Source organism: Engraulis encrasicolus, chromosome 21 (genome assembly GCF_034702125.1).
Source record: "Engraulis encrasicolus isolate BLACKSEA-1 chromosome 21, IST_EnEncr_1.0, whole genome shotgun sequence".
NCBI lineage: Eukaryota > Metazoa > Chordata > Actinopteri > Clupeiformes > Engraulidae > Engraulis > Engraulis encrasicolus.
Genome location: NC_085877.1, coordinates 23254801 through 23272303, shown reverse-complemented (window position 1 = coordinate 23272303; position 17503 = coordinate 23254801). Strand labels below are relative to the sequence as shown.

The window sequence follows — 17503 nt, the reverse complement described above, 5'->3', positions numbered from 1 at the left end:
TCTCAAGCATAAAACTGAAAGACCCTGCCCAGTGTTGCCAGATTGGGCTGTTTCCCGCCCAATTGGGCTGCTCAGGATGGCCATGTGCGGGTAAAATGACATTTAGCAGAAAAACACGCCCAATTTTTGCCATAGAAATCAATAGAATTGGGTGGGATTTTGTGCTTCTAGGCGGGTTTTGAGCATGTTTTGGGCTGAAAATCATCAGCCTCATCTGGCAACCCTGACCCTGCCTAATGTTCCTTCTACTTTTCACGTCTGTCACTCTTTCTTCATCTTTCACTTTCATCCTCTAACTTTTACTTTGGGGTCTGCGATTTGATATTGTTTGCTAAGGAGGTTTGTCTCCTTTTAGTTTTAGTTTTAGAAAACCCTGTTGGGGAAATCACTCTCCCACAGGGCAGTAGGGTTGTAATCTCTTAAGTTTCGCAAAATAAATGACCTGCCTTTTGGTAGGTCAACTTTAGATTTATTGTGATTGAGAATTTCTTCTATGCTACTTGGCTATTAGAGGACTGAGAAGAGGTGAGAGACCATCCATTTATTTTCTAACTTTGAATTATTGATCCACTTGGCACATGGTATTCGTGGATGACAACATTTAGTACTGTTTAGTGCATTCTTTTTTTATGAAAATTTCACGCCTAGATGGGAAATTTCTACACAATTTAGCAAATAATTGTGATGCACCCACATTAAAGGCACTTTTACATGGGAAATGTGTCCAATTTAGCAAATACTTGTGATGCACCCAAGTTTAAGGTTAAAAATGCATAGATGTAACATAGCTTACTGCAGTAAGTCTAAATTATTCTAACAGTACAGTTTGACTCATCGGACGAGGAAAACCCAACAACTGCGCTACCACAGGAGATTTAACATGTCTGCCTGACTAGGTGGATTGACATTGATGAATCTTTTGGGGGCGCTCAAAATGTGTGGGAAATTCTAAAATAATTGGTGTATCGGGCAATCAACAACTATCATCTTTGTAATTATGCTGCTGGCCTATATGACAACAATGCTACAGTGTTAAGTTTCTACATGATGCTCAGTTTTTAGATCTTACTGCTTGTGACTCTTTTATCGACAAGTGGTCTTTGTATTTGCACTGGGTCCTCAATGTATGTCGGTCTGTGTGTTCTATGGGTTCTTTCAAGTCCTCTTACTTGTCCAGCACTTTGGACAGCTACCTCTGTTGTATTTTAAAATGCTTTATAAATAAAATTGACTTGACTTGACTTAACCCATTGATGCTGGATGTTGTGTTGCGCAACATTGGCCCTGGCGTCTGTCTGGAGCTGCATGACGAAACATTCAGACTCATGAGATTTAAGATGATTTTATTTTAAAAATCTTGGTATGTTAGAGTAACTTATTGCATGTTTTATGTGCTTCAGAGGCTGAGATATTTCGTTTTTTATAGGCTAAGGGCTAGTTTTCCAAAAAAGGGCTTAGGCATTCAGGAGACTTTTTTGCAAGTGCTTTATATGCATCAATGGGTTAAGTTAACTGTGTTTTCAGTGTTCCAAAGGTTATGTTTACCAGCAGACTCGCTACCCATATCTGTGAATATGCTTCCTCCTGCAGCATATAGCTGTAGGTAAGCCCACTTTTAGCATTTTCCTGCGAGAATGCATTTCAGTTCTGTCTTTCTTTTATACTTGCTATAGGTCATGCATTTCAGTACTTTTTTGTGTATACGTTAGTCTGTACAGGTAAACAAATCTAATACTGAAGATTAATATAATAAAATGTTTTCTGTAAATTGTTGCAGCCCAAAAAAACAGCCCACTTCTGTTATGTTATATAGTATCACAGCCATTATGAGTGTGGCATATACTCCCGTGGAACTCCTTTGGCAAGAGCAGTTTTTTTTAGAATATTTACTTGAGAAAAGAAATTTGTATTAGATAAATGTTAGGGACCCTGTGTGCAATTGTTAGAAAGTAGGAGTTATTTGAAGAAGGAGTGCTGTCCTTAATTTCTTTTGTGTTATTTCTTACAGAGTTAGCACCCAGTTGTTCTTTACTTTTGGCAAATTACATGTCCTTTAACACAATGTGCCACTAGGGGGCAGTTGAGATAGAGATATGATGACAAAGAAGACGTCCATTTCCCGCTAGATTCAGTTGCCCTTTGATTGACCTGACTACCAGGCATCAGGACACACACACACACACACACACACACACACACACACACACACACTGCACCCATTCTCTCTCTCTCTCTCTCTCTCTCTCTCTCTCTCTCTCTCTCTCTCTCTCTCTCGCACGCACACACACACAGACGCACGCACACACACACACACACACACACACACACACACACACACACACACACACACACACACACACACACACACACACACACACACACACACACACACACACACACACACACACACACTTATCCAAGCTGATGTGAGCACCCACATACATGTAGTATATAAGCACACACACGTACACACACATACACATGAGATGTCTCACAGTTGAATATTGTCTTGATTTTTCCTTTTCCAAGAGGGGTTTGAAGATGGACTTCCACATCGTCTTGATGTTTCTGTGGACTCTTTGTGGTGTTCCTTTGAATGCTTTGAAGTTCAGTCTATTAAAACGTGGGTAATTTTTTTTAATGTTTTTTTTTGTGTGTGGTTTAATGTTGGGGGTCATGTTTGTATTATTTCACGTTCAAATTACATAACGTTATCCAAATGGTCGTACTTTATTCATTCAGATAACAATTGATAGATCCCACCAATCAGTTGTAGACCCATCTAAACAATCTAATCAACATTTCATAATGCATTCGGTTTCTGCTATATTACGTTCTCTGAACAAAATCAACCTTGACACAACACAATGAGTTTTTGAGCTTGTACATGAACATAGCAAGTGACTGTAAATTAATCAAAATGTGCCCAGTTTAAATTCGTTAATGGTAAATGGTATAGCCACAACCTTTGTAAAGAAATATTGTGACTTTGTTTGTTAAAACTGCTTTTAAGTTGAGATATGCTGGTCATCTTTGTAAACAAGTGACTCTAATTTAATCCCTAAATTAAATATAATATTGATCATGATGTATTTAAATAGTGTTCTTAGAGTTTTGTTGAAAGGAAATAATTGTGCCAACATTCAATTATCTTTTATTTTATGCACAATTTGATTTTGCTTTGCCTTTTTTAATCTGAGTTTCCACCATTTAAAGGGGCACTGTGTAAGATGGTGGCCGGAGTAGGTGTTGCAACTATGCTGCTCAAATTCAATGTTATCATGAATATTTACTAAATAATAAACTAGTATTTATCACTGGCCAGAGTAAAATGCCTATATTTCTGGGAATGAGAGATATGGAGAAGATCATAGTCATAATGACTACTTAGAATTTGATGGTGGTGGTAAGTAGTACCGCCATTCAGTCCCGTCATGTGCAATTTATCTGTTACTAATAGCCGAACAGTTTTGCCGTGTGCCACTGATTTAGAATTGAAAATGAGGCGTATTCGAATTGAGGCGTGGAATATTTATGATTGAGAATTAAAGAAATGTTTTTGTATGTGGACAAAACAACCCTCGTGCACGCCAATTGAGAATTAAAGAAGCCTAATGTTTTTGTGTATCGACAAAACCACCCAGCACTACAGCTGTGCACGAGCTCCCAAATCCACGAGTAGGCTACGCACAACCCAAATCCCGCCCATCCGCACAACAAAAATCCCGCCCATCCTCCTGGCCGACATGGCGTCAAACTAATGAGTCCCATTCAGTCATAGAGGTAGAACATAACAGTAGAGGGGACCCCGCCCCCTTTTCACGGCAATCCGTGGCAGCCATTTTTTGGAGGTAGACCTGAGAAATGGAAATGAATGGAGAAGAAGGCTCACCTCTGTCAAAAAAGTGGCTTGATAATTTGGAAATGTCCATCAACACACTATACAAGGACACTAGTTGAAGTGTGTTTCTAAATATACACAATTCATATCATTTGATTTTTAAATGTATTTTCTCGACTCATATGATCATGGGCAGCCGTGGCTAGTGGTTAGAGAGTTGGCCTTTCAATCAAGGGTTGTAGGTTCGAGTCCCACCTGACCTCTCCCTACATCTCCATCCATGGCTGAAGTGCCCTTGAGCAAGGCACCTAACCCCACATTGCTCCAGGGACTGTAACCAATTCCCTGAAAAATAATAACTGTACGTCGCTTTGAATAAAAAAGCGTCAGCTAAGTGAAATAAAATATAATGTAACAGTTCATATTCAGGTTGACATTTCAAATATTTCACAATGCTACTATTACCATGTCAGAATTGTTGCAACAGGACATTATTGTAAATGCACAACAAATAAGCTCTTTTCTAAAATATACAGTAGGCCCATGTCCTCATTATATCTTCTGTTGTCCAGTCTTGTCTCGCTGTGTATTGTATCAGTAGCCTACCTACTGTACTGTCTATGTCTATTCTGTCTATGTCTATACCTAAAGTATGTCTATATCTGCATGGGAAAGCAAGAAACGTAATTTCAACTCTTTGTATGACCAGTGCATGTAAAGAAATTGACAACAAAGCTGACTTGACTTGACTAATATTAAGTGAATGTACAGACATTTTTGTACATTTCTGTAAAGACAACCTTACAAAAATCAATTTTCGACATATACAGAGACTTATTGCAGTTATAACCCTTTCTGCTCTTTGTTTAGCTGCGGTTCCTAAGAGGCTGTTGGAGGGAGACTCCTGGATTATCTCACTAAATTCCCCCAAACAAGATGGCGACACCTTGGTGTGGGAATGTGATAACGACGTCATTTACGAGCGGAGGAACGGCACAGTGAAGGGTTTTGCAGACGTGGACGACAGAGGCACACTCACACTGAAGAACGTCACCACTGCAATGTCCTGCACCTACAGCGCTGAACACCGGAGCATTGAGGGAGAATTACTCAAAACTCAATCAAAGGAGATCTCTGTAGTCCGTAAGTACCCACCTTATCATGCAGGCCTACAGAATTGAACAGTGAGGTATGCACCAAAAAAAAAATATATATATATATATATATAGGCCTATATACTATAGGGAAGACCCGGAGGGTTGAGCCACTTTTGACATTTTTCGTTACAGCTAAATGATAAATGTTTATTTATGTTCCAAATCTTCATATTATAGCAAATTTCAAAGTGTCCTGTTGCTATTAGAACAGTACAAAACTGTGGACACAAGAGTAAGCTTTCCAACACGGATGTTTGGGTGACCAGCCGTGTATATTGACCCTGTGGAGCTTACTAACTGTCTTGGTCAAAGATGCCAGCAACACGTGCACCAACAGTTTAGTTTGTCCATTGATAATGTCTCTGATATGTCACCCATAATGTTGTGTGAATTGCAATATTTTGAGCAGAATTGTGCTTTGTTCAATTAACACTTGTTAATTGAACCTTCACACTGTGCTCTTCCTGGTGCAATGTGCAATGAATGAAGACTGGCCACCAGGGTGGTCCAATTTATCCATGAAACTTCCCACACTAAAATTAAAGCTATTTCAGTTTCATTGTACAACCTCTGTATAGTTAATATGTGTAAAGGGGCATTCTCTTCCGCTGTAGCTGATTTACCTGAAAAGGTTTTACCTTACCTTAACCTTAGCAATTCTGTTCTGATCTCTGTGTTCCACAGCCAAGGTTCTGGTTCCAACGTTGGCCGTGGTGTGTTCCTCATCCGGTGAAGGAACCCTCCACTGTGTGCCCGGGGGAACTAAAGGGTTCTCCACCCTCTCCTGGTTCCACAACAACAGAGTGATGAATGAGACGATTAACCCTTTCATGCCCACTCTGCACAGAACAAAGGACCAGTACAGATGTAGGCTGACCAATGACCAGTTGAAGGAGGATGTGGAGGACAGCAATGACGTCACCATATCGTGCCCAAAATCTGGTACAAAACTTTCAAATGCCATTGTTACATCAACTTCTATGAGCCCAGGAGTGCATTTTCCAAAGACTTCAGTAGCTGCTTTGTCGGTTGCAATTGAATCCCCCAACTAATTGGCAAACAACTACGCTCTCGAGAGACATGGGTAATCTGTTAGGACGGCACGTGCAAAAAAGACTCATGACTTACAGTATATGGCTTGTACTGTGCATAATTTCATATCTTTCCACATTTACAGGGGCAGTGCTATGGGCGTGCCGACCAGGCACTTGCTCCTTTGGAGCACCATCGTGAAACCCCACATTTAAAAATGTTATTATTATAACCATGTTGTAATCGTGAAGAAATAACACAAGTTATATACAATAACATTGTTAGTTTGAATGCTATGAAGCTTTATCTACTCAAAGTCTGATCTCTCCCCCACATCTCCCTCCTTATCTCCCACATCTCTCCTCTCCCCCATCTCTATCTCCCTCTCTTTCTCCCATCTCCTCCCTTCCATTGCTCTTCTCCTCTCTCCATCTATCTATCTCTCTCTTTCTCTCTCTTTCTCTCTCTCTCTCTCTCTCTCCCCAGCGGATGTGTGTCAGCTGCCCAAAGAGGAGGGCACGTGTGTGAAGTTTTTTCTGCAATGGTACTACGACAGCCTCACCAAGAGCTGCAGCCTCTTCTGGTACGGCGGCTGTGCCGGCAATGGCAACCGCTTCGAGACCAAGGAGGAGTGCGAGACAACATGTGGGAAAGCAGGTATGGTACAGTATGCAGGAATGCAAAAGCACACAGTAACTGTGTACAGGACTGGACTGGAACCCAGAAAAGGCCCGAACATCATTGTGTGTAATTTTTGATATCTCTGAACCCCTTTTGTGTGTGTTTCAATGTTCGTTCCTCTTGTGAGTCTTTTTTGGGGATTATTTCAGGTTCAAATTACATAGCTTAATCAAGATTCAAGTTTATTGCCATGTCAACACAGTTGATAGGAATTTGTTGTGGCATATCCCTAACATCAAATACATATAATGGACAAAGGCATACAGCAGCAGAACACACAATCGAAATTATCTAACTTTATCCCCATAAAAATTGATAGATCCTGCCAATTGGTTGTAGATCCATTTCCACAATCTAATCAACATTTCATAATGGAAAAACGCATTGTTTCTGTCAAATGTGCAGCAACTACAATATCCATCCTAACACCAAGGCTTTGAAGGCATTTTCAATGTTGATGTACACTGTAAAAAAAAAATAGTTGAGACTATTTAAAAAAACAGGGCAACCTTCTGCATTTAGAATTTTAGGTTTAGCCAACAATGTTTCCATGATAATCTCAATTATGAATACACCGTGATATTTATTGAGAATTCTTAATTCAATCAATTTTCATTTCCTCATTCTACCAACACAAATTCGTCTTTCTACTGAACAGTCGGCATGTTCTGCCAACGATGTTCCCATGATAATCTCAATTATGAATACACCGTCATATTTATTGAGAATTCTTAATTCAGTCAATTTTCATTTCCTCATTCTACCAACACAAATTCGTCTTTCTACTGAACAGTCGGCACGTTCTGCCAACGATGTTCCCATGATAATCTCAATTATGAATACACCGTCATATTTATTGAGAATTCTTAATTCAATCAATTTTCATTTCCTCATTCTACCAACACAAATTCGTCTTTCTACTGAACAGTCGGCACGTTCTGCCAACGATGTTCCCATGATAATCTCAACTATGATAACACTGTAAAGTTTATTAAGAATTCTTAATTAAGTCCATTTTCAATTCCTCATTATACCAGCACAGATTAGTCCTTTTGCTGAATAGACATTCACAACATTTCAATAATGTACAACAAACTTCACACTTTGATTTTGTTTTTATTTCAACAAGTACTTTTGAACAGAATCAAAAGTATTCATACAATTTAAGAGCATAACCATTTTCTGTCTTTTTAAGCAGGAAATAGAAGGCTAAATGGGGTTTAGTGTCTTTAAACAAAATGTGGCCCTTCAGAACTTAAATTTGGTTTCACAGACCAAGCTGCAATATTAAGTGCAGTTGTAATTGGGGTGTCATGCCATTCATATCTACTTGCTCTCTACTAGTTCTGAAACACAAGCTACAAGTTTGAGACACTGATTGACCCATACACAGCCTAAATACACATTTGCCAATTCAGAACATGGCCCTGCACCTAAGTAACATAAGGTTTAACATGTCTGGTAAATAAAACATAATGTAAAAGAAAAAATAATGATGGGAAATTGTTATACCGCCATACAAAGTGAAAGTGCAGTAATTACATTAACATTCAAACTGAGAAAAAGGCCTAAGACTGGATGTTGTAGTTACTTCAAATTTGACATGGCAAAATCTCTGAAAACGGGACACATTTGGACCGCTAGTCTTTTTTTCAACATAAAAGGTGGTGTAATGAACACCCTTCTCAGTTTGAACTCAATTACTGCACTTTGCCTTTGAAGGCCAGTATACCCCTAGCCTGCCTCTCACCGACGGTGCGCAAGTGTAGCTCCGGAGCACCCCGGTGGAGTGGAGCTACACACACATCCGTCTCATAGCGCTGCCCTTAACACACTCTTCTCGAGTAGAGAATAAACGGAGCACTTGTTGCTTAAAGATCAACGGCTGCTCACATTGACTCTAGAGATTAACCGAAAACATTTTTGGAGGAATTTGTTGGTGGCGAGTTGAAATATGTTGGTGGTGAATTGCAATAAATGCACCATTTATTTTCGACTCCAGAAGAGCATGTTAATGGCAACGCTACCAGATGCTGGTTTGTGTACACACCCGCACCATCGGTGAGAACCAGGCTAGTATAGCCCAAGTAAGGAGGTAAAACTCAGCGATACTCCACACTGTGAGAAGATGGGTCATCAAGGGGAACTTGACGTAACCAGTATGCATCTCAAAATACAACCTTGTATTCACTCTTCAAGTGCAAGTTTGTTAAAATGTCTTCCACATTTTCCCCTCAGAAATACAAGGTAGTCATACTCCAACACCGTGGGAGCATAGGCCATCAAAGGAACTTGATGTAACCGCCACACATTTCAAAATACAGCCTCGTCTTCAGTCTTACAGTATAAGCTAAGTTCAAATGTCATCCACATTTTTTCCCTCAGAAATATAGCCATACTCCAACATTGTGAGAAATAGGCAGTCATGGGAACTTGACATTACAGCCTCGCCGTCAGTCTTACAGTGCCAGTTTGTTTTTCAGAGATTGTACACGCCGTGTACATTTGAGACAAATCTCCATGAAGACATTTTGCAAAGTATCGAAGGTATACTTCAGAGCCTTTGGGTAGGAGATATTCAGGGCATAAAGGAAAAAAAGGTAAGGTATGCCAAAAAGGTATGCCAGAGCAGTTGGGGTATCTGGGATATCTTGCAAACCAACTCTCCTCGAGGATGACGGCAATGTTTTGCACTCGCGTAGATGTACCTGGACCCCAGTCTTCATGAACATATAGAATGCCCACAGCCACACCCTGGAGAGCCACACCACCTGCATCGGCCTCCTGCAGACAACAAAAGCACAAAAAAGTATTTTTACTCTCACATTGACTTTGTAAATCTGCTGTGCCCCCTCCTGTACCACCTACTCATGATGAAACTCATAGGGCTGGGTCCCATTACATGACACTATTATACAAATAAAGGGAACATCAAACCGAAAGCAATGTAACTCCCTGACAACCTACCAGCAAGGAAGCAATCACTGTGAATTCATTTTGTCTACAGTTTGTAAATTTCAACCAATGAGTAGCAATTGGAGGTAATAACCAAAGTATGCCCCAGAAATAGTTTTTTTCAGCAGGTGGCATCCACAGACCATTCCACCCTCACCTCACCCCCTTCTTCTGCAATGTAGGTTTAAATGAGGCAGAGTATAATCCACTGAAGTTGCTCAGCTAGTGGTTGTCAAAGGTCAATGTGTGGCAAGAAGATTTGCTATGTCCCCCGGCAGTGTCCAGGGCATGGAGGGGATGCCAGGAGAAACGCCAGTACCACCACCACATACACAAACTCACTCACTTATTCAGTCTTTGCCACTCAACCCCCTGCCACTGCATGTTTCACTTTGAATTTCTATTCATTTACCCCCCACCCGATCAATGGCAGTTACCTCATCACTGAAGTTTGAATTGTTGCCCTTAGGGAGGTGCCACAGGTGAATCAACAAAGACATCCACCCCTCCTCTATTCATTACCCCATCTTAGACTAAATCTCCAGTTCTATTCTCTATTGTATTCTATTACTCTGTACTACGTGCATGTCAGCACACTTTCAGTCTGAGTGTGCATGAGTATAATGTACATAGTATGAAACATAAAGGCACTGTATGCCATTATATGATTTGTTGGAAAAAGTTCCTGTCTGATGCTAATGACTACTTACAAGGCACTCTTTGAAAAGTTCCTTGGGGTCCTCACAGAGAAATACTGGAAGTCCTCGAAGAGCAGCATCTTTGCGGTGCCTGAGGATGTCAGAGGTCTATGTCAAAAAAGCAAGAAAAAACATCAGTTTGGTCAGAGTTAGAGTTCAAACACTTCTTTATAGCAAAAATCGTTTCACTTATTAATTTTCTTTCTACTCCAATATTAAAAGATTTTCCCCAGCAACTATACTGTTCCAACGAAATACTCAGCTAGAAAGGAACAGTAAGCAAAATGGATTCAAAATGCATTTTGCTTAACTGGACAGGTTGGGATCACAGAAGTATGATTGACTGACAGTTGCATTTCATTGTTTAGGTGTTCCCTTCATTTTATGTAGCAGTGCAATAAATTATACACAAACACATTTATAGAGTTAGAATTTATGACTTATTTGGCAATAACACAAGACTCACCATGATCGGTCAGCAATGTATCCTCAGCGTCACCCAGAGCCTTCCCCCAACAAGGTCAGCTGTCAAAGGACAGTAATGATTCAATTAATTGATGCCAGCAACCATGATTTTAACATAGACACTGCTCTCTACTTTCAAGAACCTATAATGGCAAGCAACAAGAATAATACTTAGCCAAGCAATGCCCAACTGTGACAATCATGCCTTGAGAATATTATGTACATATAGTTCCACTAAAGGACCATAACAGCGTACGAGGTATGGATGCTCAATTATGTGACGTTTTGGGTTAAGATAAAATCAGGACACATGGCTTTAAGCAGTAAGCTATGATCTGATAACTTAAACACCAGAACACTTAAAGGTGCACTGTGTAAGATTGTGGCCAGAGTAGGCATTGCAACTATGCTGCTCATTGAAACCTTTCTGCCTATTGCCAAATTTAATATTTCTTGAATATTCATAATGAAAAAATTGAACTATTCAAAATGGCGAACCATGGAGAGCACCCCCCCTTTTCATGCATGTAAAATGCAAATTTCCCACCTTATAATGAACACTTGCAATGTAATAGTAGTGTTGACTATTTGTTAAAAAAGCTAACATTTGTGAATGGGTGGCCTGAATTCTGCAAATTAACAACTAAAATCATTGCAGTGCACCTCTAATGTTGATTTTCTAGGTGTTTTTTTTATTGAAAAGTCCCTTTTAAAACATATTTCTTGAAAAAAGCACAACATTCACATTTGAATATGAAATTCAACTGCTAAATTAGCTAAAGCGCACCTTTGTGATGATATCTTACAAGGCGTGACTTTAAGGCACAACTCCCTTTTGGGGTCTCCTATGGTGAAGCTCCTGGTGTCACTCAGGGAAGATTGTCCTGGTCTAAGGAGAAACCACAGTGCTTGAAGAACATGGGAGATGTGGTGCTCTTATCTGAAACATAATCAGAAAGGATATTTTGAAATAAGTTTAGCATCCATAAGAAAAAGCCTTTTGCTAGGAGCCACATAGCATACCAACATAACATTGCATGAAGATTACTTTTAATTGCTAGCTCATTTGATGTGCACAAGTTAGAAGTGAATGCATGAACAAAAACAAAAGACAAACGTGTGCAATAGCATACACAGCCTCACAGACGCACGCTACTATTCAGCCTACTAACAGCTGAACAGTAACAAAAAAGCACAGACTATGAGAACAGAAACTTTGAGTCCTTAATGTTACCATTACCAGTAAATGACATGGCTACTCCAGGTGGATTGGCAGTGTGGCATTGGACTAATGCGGTCAGCTTCCATTACATGCCACAAATTGAAATCAGAAATACCGCGCTGGTTAAATAAGAGGGCCATATACTGTACCACAGATGCATTGACAGTTTTTAAATGAGATAAATAAACAGCCGGTCCGTAACATTCCTGCAGGAATTCGCTCGACAGTTAGCTAACATGAATGCCATATGAGCTAGCCCATTAGCAAACACTGGTTCAAAACTAGCACATGGTGAAACGAAATCTTGTCATTCATAAAAACACACACAGACATGTTAAATTACTTCTTTAACAGGACACAATGTTGTACACTTGCTTACAGCCTGTTAAAAACGTACCTTTTCGAAATTTGGCCATCCTGCAAACAAAGTTGAGAAAACTTCAACCGGAGTGGAACTGGAACACATGTTGCCTGCCACTGCCAGCCCTTCCCATGTTGACAGGAAACACTGTTGCCACCCTGTGTCGTGGCCAACAAGCGCATGCGCTGAATAAACAGTTGTGGCAATTAAGTATTTTCAATTTGCAATATTCACTATTTTATATTCACATATCACTGAGATGCAACCTATCGGTTTGATGTGGATTTTTCTGTTGGTTAATAATAATTCATATTTCCTGTCCATTCAATTGTGAACATGTAATTACTTGAACAATGCGTAATTCTATTTTTTACGGTGTAGTTACTGCACTATGCCTTTGCAGGGCAGTATGTAATTTGTTGAGGCCCTGTCGTGGCCAACCGGTAGGGCACTTGCCTGCCATACGGCTGACCTGGGTGCGATTCCTGGCCCGGGTCCTTTGCCGACCCCTCCCCATCTCTCCCAATTCGCTTCCTGTCCACCTCTCACACTGTACTATCAAGTAAAGTCGAAAAAGACAAAAAAAGCAAATTGTCGCAATATTTGCCTCCTGTGGGGGGCCTCCAGCATCCTGTAGCCTGGGGGCCCCAGCCTATCCCTGTGTCTACCATTAAGTATCATTCTTTGTACAAAATAACCAATGAAACAAACACAAAGGATTTTTGAATTAGAGTATATAAACAATAGCCTAGCGAGCTAAACCCTATTTGCGGCCACTAGGGGCGTCTAGATTTCTAGGCTACAATTTATTAGGTAACTCGTTTTAGTCGCTGTGGTGGAGGTCAGATGCATTCATTGCTAGGCTAGTGCTAGCAGTTTCAAGGAGCGTGTATGTTCTGAAAGCTCTGTTGTGTTGTTACTAGGTAGCCCAGCCCCGCATCTCGCTCCTCACGATTTGACTGGCCGGTACTCCTTGGGTCGCCTTTCGAATTTCAGCCTCGCAGAACAACCAGAGGTGGCTAGACTGCCCCCGGTAGCAAATTCAATTTGCGGCCACTAGGCGCGTCTGGATTTGTAGGCTATATAAACAAGGCAAGTGACTGTAAATTACGTAATCCAGCTGGGTCACCACTACATCCAGCTGGGCAGAGGTGGTAGCAAGTAAATTTTGGGCAAGTCACAAGTAAGTCAAGTTGAGACAAGACAAGGCAAGTCCATACAAAGTCAGAAGTCATAGGTTGGCAAGTTGAGTCAAAGTCATTCCATTTCAGTTTCGAGTCAGCAGGAGAAAAATTAAATGTAAACACATCTTACATGTTTCCACAGATCGTGTGTCTGTAAAATAAATCTTTGCAGTAGCAAGTTCAACTGCATGGTAAGTGATTTATTTAGTCTAAATAACAGAATACAACACAAAATTTGTGGATGAGCAACAGACAGAAAGAGGGAGAGAATGTTGCCGTGTGTGTTTGTGTGCGTGCCTGTCTGTCTAGCACAGAAGGGAGAGAGTACACATTACATTTTACATTACATTACATTATACATTTTATAACTTATTATAAACGATTGATAATAGTGGAATAGAATAGAATACAATAGAATAGAAAAGAAGATAATAGAATTGAATAAGATCATTTACAGTGGTGCTCATATGTTTACATACCCCAGCAGAATATACGCTTTCTTGGCAATTTCTCACAAAATGTGAAGGATTACACAAAAACCTTTTTTTTTACTCATTGCTAGTGACTGGCTTAAGATATTTATTAGCAATCTTCTGTGATTACTCTTTCAAAAGCATGATCACAACCCAAACTACCCAAATAACCCTGCTCAAAAGTTTACATACCCTAGTTTCTGATGCTGAATATGGCCCTGTTTAGCATCAAGGACCGCTCTAAATTGTTTGTGGTAGTTGTGGATAAGGCTTTAATGTTCTCAGATGACTAAACAGCACATTATTCCTGGCAGAATGGTTGTTTCCTATCATATTTTGGGTGTCTTGCTGGAACCTCACATTTGAGGTTTCCCCTGAATGGCTCAATGATGTTGAGATCAGGAGAGTGAGACAGTCGCTCAAAAACTTCATTTTATTCTTTCTGAAGCTAATGACGGGTTGATTTGGCTTTCTGTGTTGAAATATTGTCATATGTATGTAAACATATGAGCACCACTGTATGTCATCCGGTTGGATCACCTTCAGAAGGTGAAGGATCCATGTTACTCCTCTATTCATCGTGTTGCACTGGCTACCACCCGCTGCCCGGATCAAGCACAAAGCTTTGACCCATCCCTACAAAAGCACTGCAGGAATGGCTCCAGATTATCTGAAGGACATACTTAGGCCTTATGTTCCTGCAACTGGAACTAAGCTCCACCAACTAGTGATGTGTCGGTCGCAAATGAGTCGGTTCTACGGAAGAGCCGGCTCTTTGAAGTGAACGAAAGGAACCGGCTCCACAATGGGAGCCATTTTGGGAGCCGAGTTTTTATTTTTCCTATTTTTTTAAGGTTTTGTGGTGGCTGACCGTCTCTCCCCCTCCCTCTTGTTCTGCATATGCTCTGCAATTTCTACAGAGCCGACTCTTTGTTTGGTTGACAGGTATGATATGCGGTCTCTAGATGTATTAATATTTTACGATTCCGCCGTCTGGCAGTCATTCACCGCTCAAATAGCATGCATATGTTAAGCGCTAACATGGTGAACGTAACTCCCGCCATAGAATCATCATAGCATACAATGTGCTGGGCAGCGCACTCGTTAGTGCCGTCTCATCAGCTAACTTCACCTATCTGCCTTTGCGAGGTGATGTGAAAATAGTGAGTCCTCTCTCCACATCCTTATCTTGACAACCCCCACCCCCCCCCTTTCTCTCTCTCTCTCTCTCTCTCAGGCCCTTCTGAGGTGTTGTTGGTGGTGCTAGTGTGCGCTGCTCTGGTCATCCTGATCCTGACTATCTTGTTAGTCATCGTCTGCTGCAAGTGCCGACGGCTGAAAAGAGGAAAGCTACCCAAGGACCTTAAGCCAAACACGGCAACCCCTGATGTGGCAAAGAGCAACTCCAAAGAATGACCAGCCCCCCAGGAGACCTACTCCCCAAGGAACTTTTCATTGTGTTTTAATTCTAACCTAGGAGCCCTCAGAAAATAACTTTGTAACATGTCATGTTATGCTAAGTCTGGGCACATACCTCAACTACATTCGTGCCTTGCATTCATAAATCCACCGTTAATTAGCCAATGGTAACATTTCTCTTTTGCAGCGAGTATGTCAGCACTGATTTTGCCAATAAATCTCTATTTGCTCAAAGTTGCAAAAAACTTCATTTCGTAGAATCGCGGGGTTGTTGACATATACAACGAGGCATAGAGACCTTTGGTAGCGCACAGTTTGTTTAGACACAATGCTATTCTTACAGGCTGTGCAACCGGCGATATAGCCTAGCTGCCAGAGCCAGTTTAACATTTAGGGACTGTCAGTCAATCCTATTGTAGCAGGGCGCACCTGAATGTAACGGCTGTCCACGTACAATGAATATTGTCCCTGGTCATCTGCCGTAGTTAAATGACGTCACGGAACTCAGTCTCCGCTAGCCTATGAATGGTCAATCGGTATTGGCACCTAGGCCTTTGTTTCTATAAAAACAGCTGAGAGAGGTGGCTAGCTGGAGGTCCCTCTGTGGTGAGGTTTTGCTGCTGTTGGGCTCTGGGCTGCCGAGCAAGGTATGTACCAACAGTTTATGCTTAGAGAAATGCAATCCTGTAGAACTGTGTAATTAAAATACGATTGATTAACAGGCTAGCTGGAGATCCCCGTGGCGTCCAGAGACTTATCCCCTGCCCTCTGGTGCTTGGATCATTTACGTGCCCATTGTGTCCGGTGTCCTCTGATGTAAGGTATGTGTTCATGTTCCGCTGTATGTTGTATGTAATTTTGTAAAACATTTTATTTTATATACTGGCACTGTACTAATGTTTGCCTGTTTTCCCATATCCGTCGGGGTACGATGTGAAATGTAGGCCGATTGTCTGCCGCTGTATTGCCCTAGTTAAGTTTATATTTTTGTTTGTTTTGTTTAGTGGCATTCCTTCTGTCCGACCGCTATTAAATTCTCCTGTCCTTTTGTTTTATGGGTTGGCCACCAGCAATAACCAGTCATGTTTTGATTCTTTTGGCTACTAACCCAGTCGCTAACCGAGCAGGTGTCTAGTATCGTAGTGAGTGTAAATTGACTTGACGCACCTGTGTGTAGCCTAGACTAGCTCTAGTGGATTGCTGTGATTGAATCACTTTGCGTGATGTGCCTGTGAGTCTTTGAGTGTGTGTATTTACACCATAGGCACCTGAAATACACGAGTGGTGAACCACACCTTTAGTTTCAACTAGATGACCTGCACTGTTGGCCTGGTATTGTCAATGTCTTAAATTTCGCTGGTGATTGCCAACTCTGGGTCTTGATATGTGTTTTTATTTATGCGGTGCGGCTCATTTAGTATTCCAAATATTTTTGTACAAATAAAAGAAAACATTTTACGCTTCAAAAGAAGGAAACTGTCTCTGTCCAGTCTATTAGAACCTGTGTTGCCTTTTACTGTTAGGTTTACGCTGAGGGTGAAAGTCCCCAGTGGTGTAGTCGTGCAATTACATACAAATATAATAGGAACTCATTTCTGGGTTAATTAACATACGGTCCACTTGGTTACACTATCTTGTATTATTATATGGTGTGACGTCATCGGTCGAATGCTCCATTCATTTCAACGGGGCTCCCCAACGTTCGCACGTCTGTTATTTTTCGATAACGGACGGGTTGGTCTATAACAGACCGCTGTCAATGGCAACAAGACTTTTCACTGCTAAAGCAACTTTTCAACAAGACTCTAATCAGCTACTGTGATAGACAACACCTGTTGTCCTGGCTACCTAGCTGTTGCCTAGCGGTGTTCCACAACGGCACTGTTTTGTTTTGCGCAGCAACAATCTTTTGAAATTAAAAACTATAATAGACTTAACATTAAATAGGCCTAAAGAAATGTCCCCGCCATGTGTGAATCATTTAAGTATATCCATATAATAAGCGGGTTAACTTT

At 40.9% G+C, this 17503-nt stretch overlaps 1 protein-coding gene and 1 long non-coding RNA gene across 4 annotated transcripts; one reads left to right on the top strand and one right to left on the bottom strand.

Moving 5' to 3' along the window:
• The first annotated feature begins 272 nt into the window (after positions 1-272).
• On the top strand, positions 273-16945 carry LOC134436996 (uncharacterized). Of its 3 annotated transcripts, none has more exons than XM_063186429.1 (7): positions 273-525; positions 1525-1603; positions 2530-2623; positions 4712-4984; positions 5683-5940; positions 6517-6687; positions 15307-16945. In XM_063186429.1, the coding sequence occupies exons 3-7, from the start codon at positions 2542-2544 to the stop codon at positions 15483-15485; spliced, it is 963 nt and encodes a 320-aa protein (XP_063042499.1). In that variant the 5' UTR covers positions 273-525; positions 1525-1603; positions 2530-2541; the 3' UTR covers positions 15486-16945. The 3 variants fall into 3 exon arrangements, with proteins under 3 accessions (XP_063042499.1, XP_063042500.1, XP_063042498.1); XM_063186430.1 differs by lacking the exons at positions 1525-1603; positions 15307-16945 and adding exons at positions 13739-13787; positions 14924-15264; XM_063186428.1 differs by lacking the exon at positions 1525-1603.
• On the bottom strand, positions 10852-12536 carry LOC134437002 (uncharacterized). Its single transcript, XR_010032303.1, has 3 exons — positions 12449-12536; positions 11617-11769; positions 10852-10889 (listed from the first exon to the last, which is right to left on the bottom strand). It is a non-coding gene; the product is annotated as an uncharacterized LOC134437002 (long non-coding RNA).
• Positions 16946-17503: the final 558 nt, after the last annotated feature.

Excerpts from the sequence above, each read along its gene's own strand:
- LOC134436996 (XM_063186428.1), top strand. The coding sequence starts at position 2,542 with ATGGACTTCCACATCGTCTTGATGTTTCTGTGGACTCTTTGTGGTGTT. Across the intron at positions 4,985-5,682 it reads AAAGGAGATCTCTGTAGTCC|CCAAGGTTCTGGTTCCAACG; the intron begins GTAAGTACCCAC and ends TGTGTTCCACAG. Across the intron at positions 6,688-15,306 it reads GACAACATGTGGGAAAGCAG|GCCCTTCTGAGGTGTTGTTG; the intron begins GTATGGTACAGT and ends TCTCTCTCTCAG.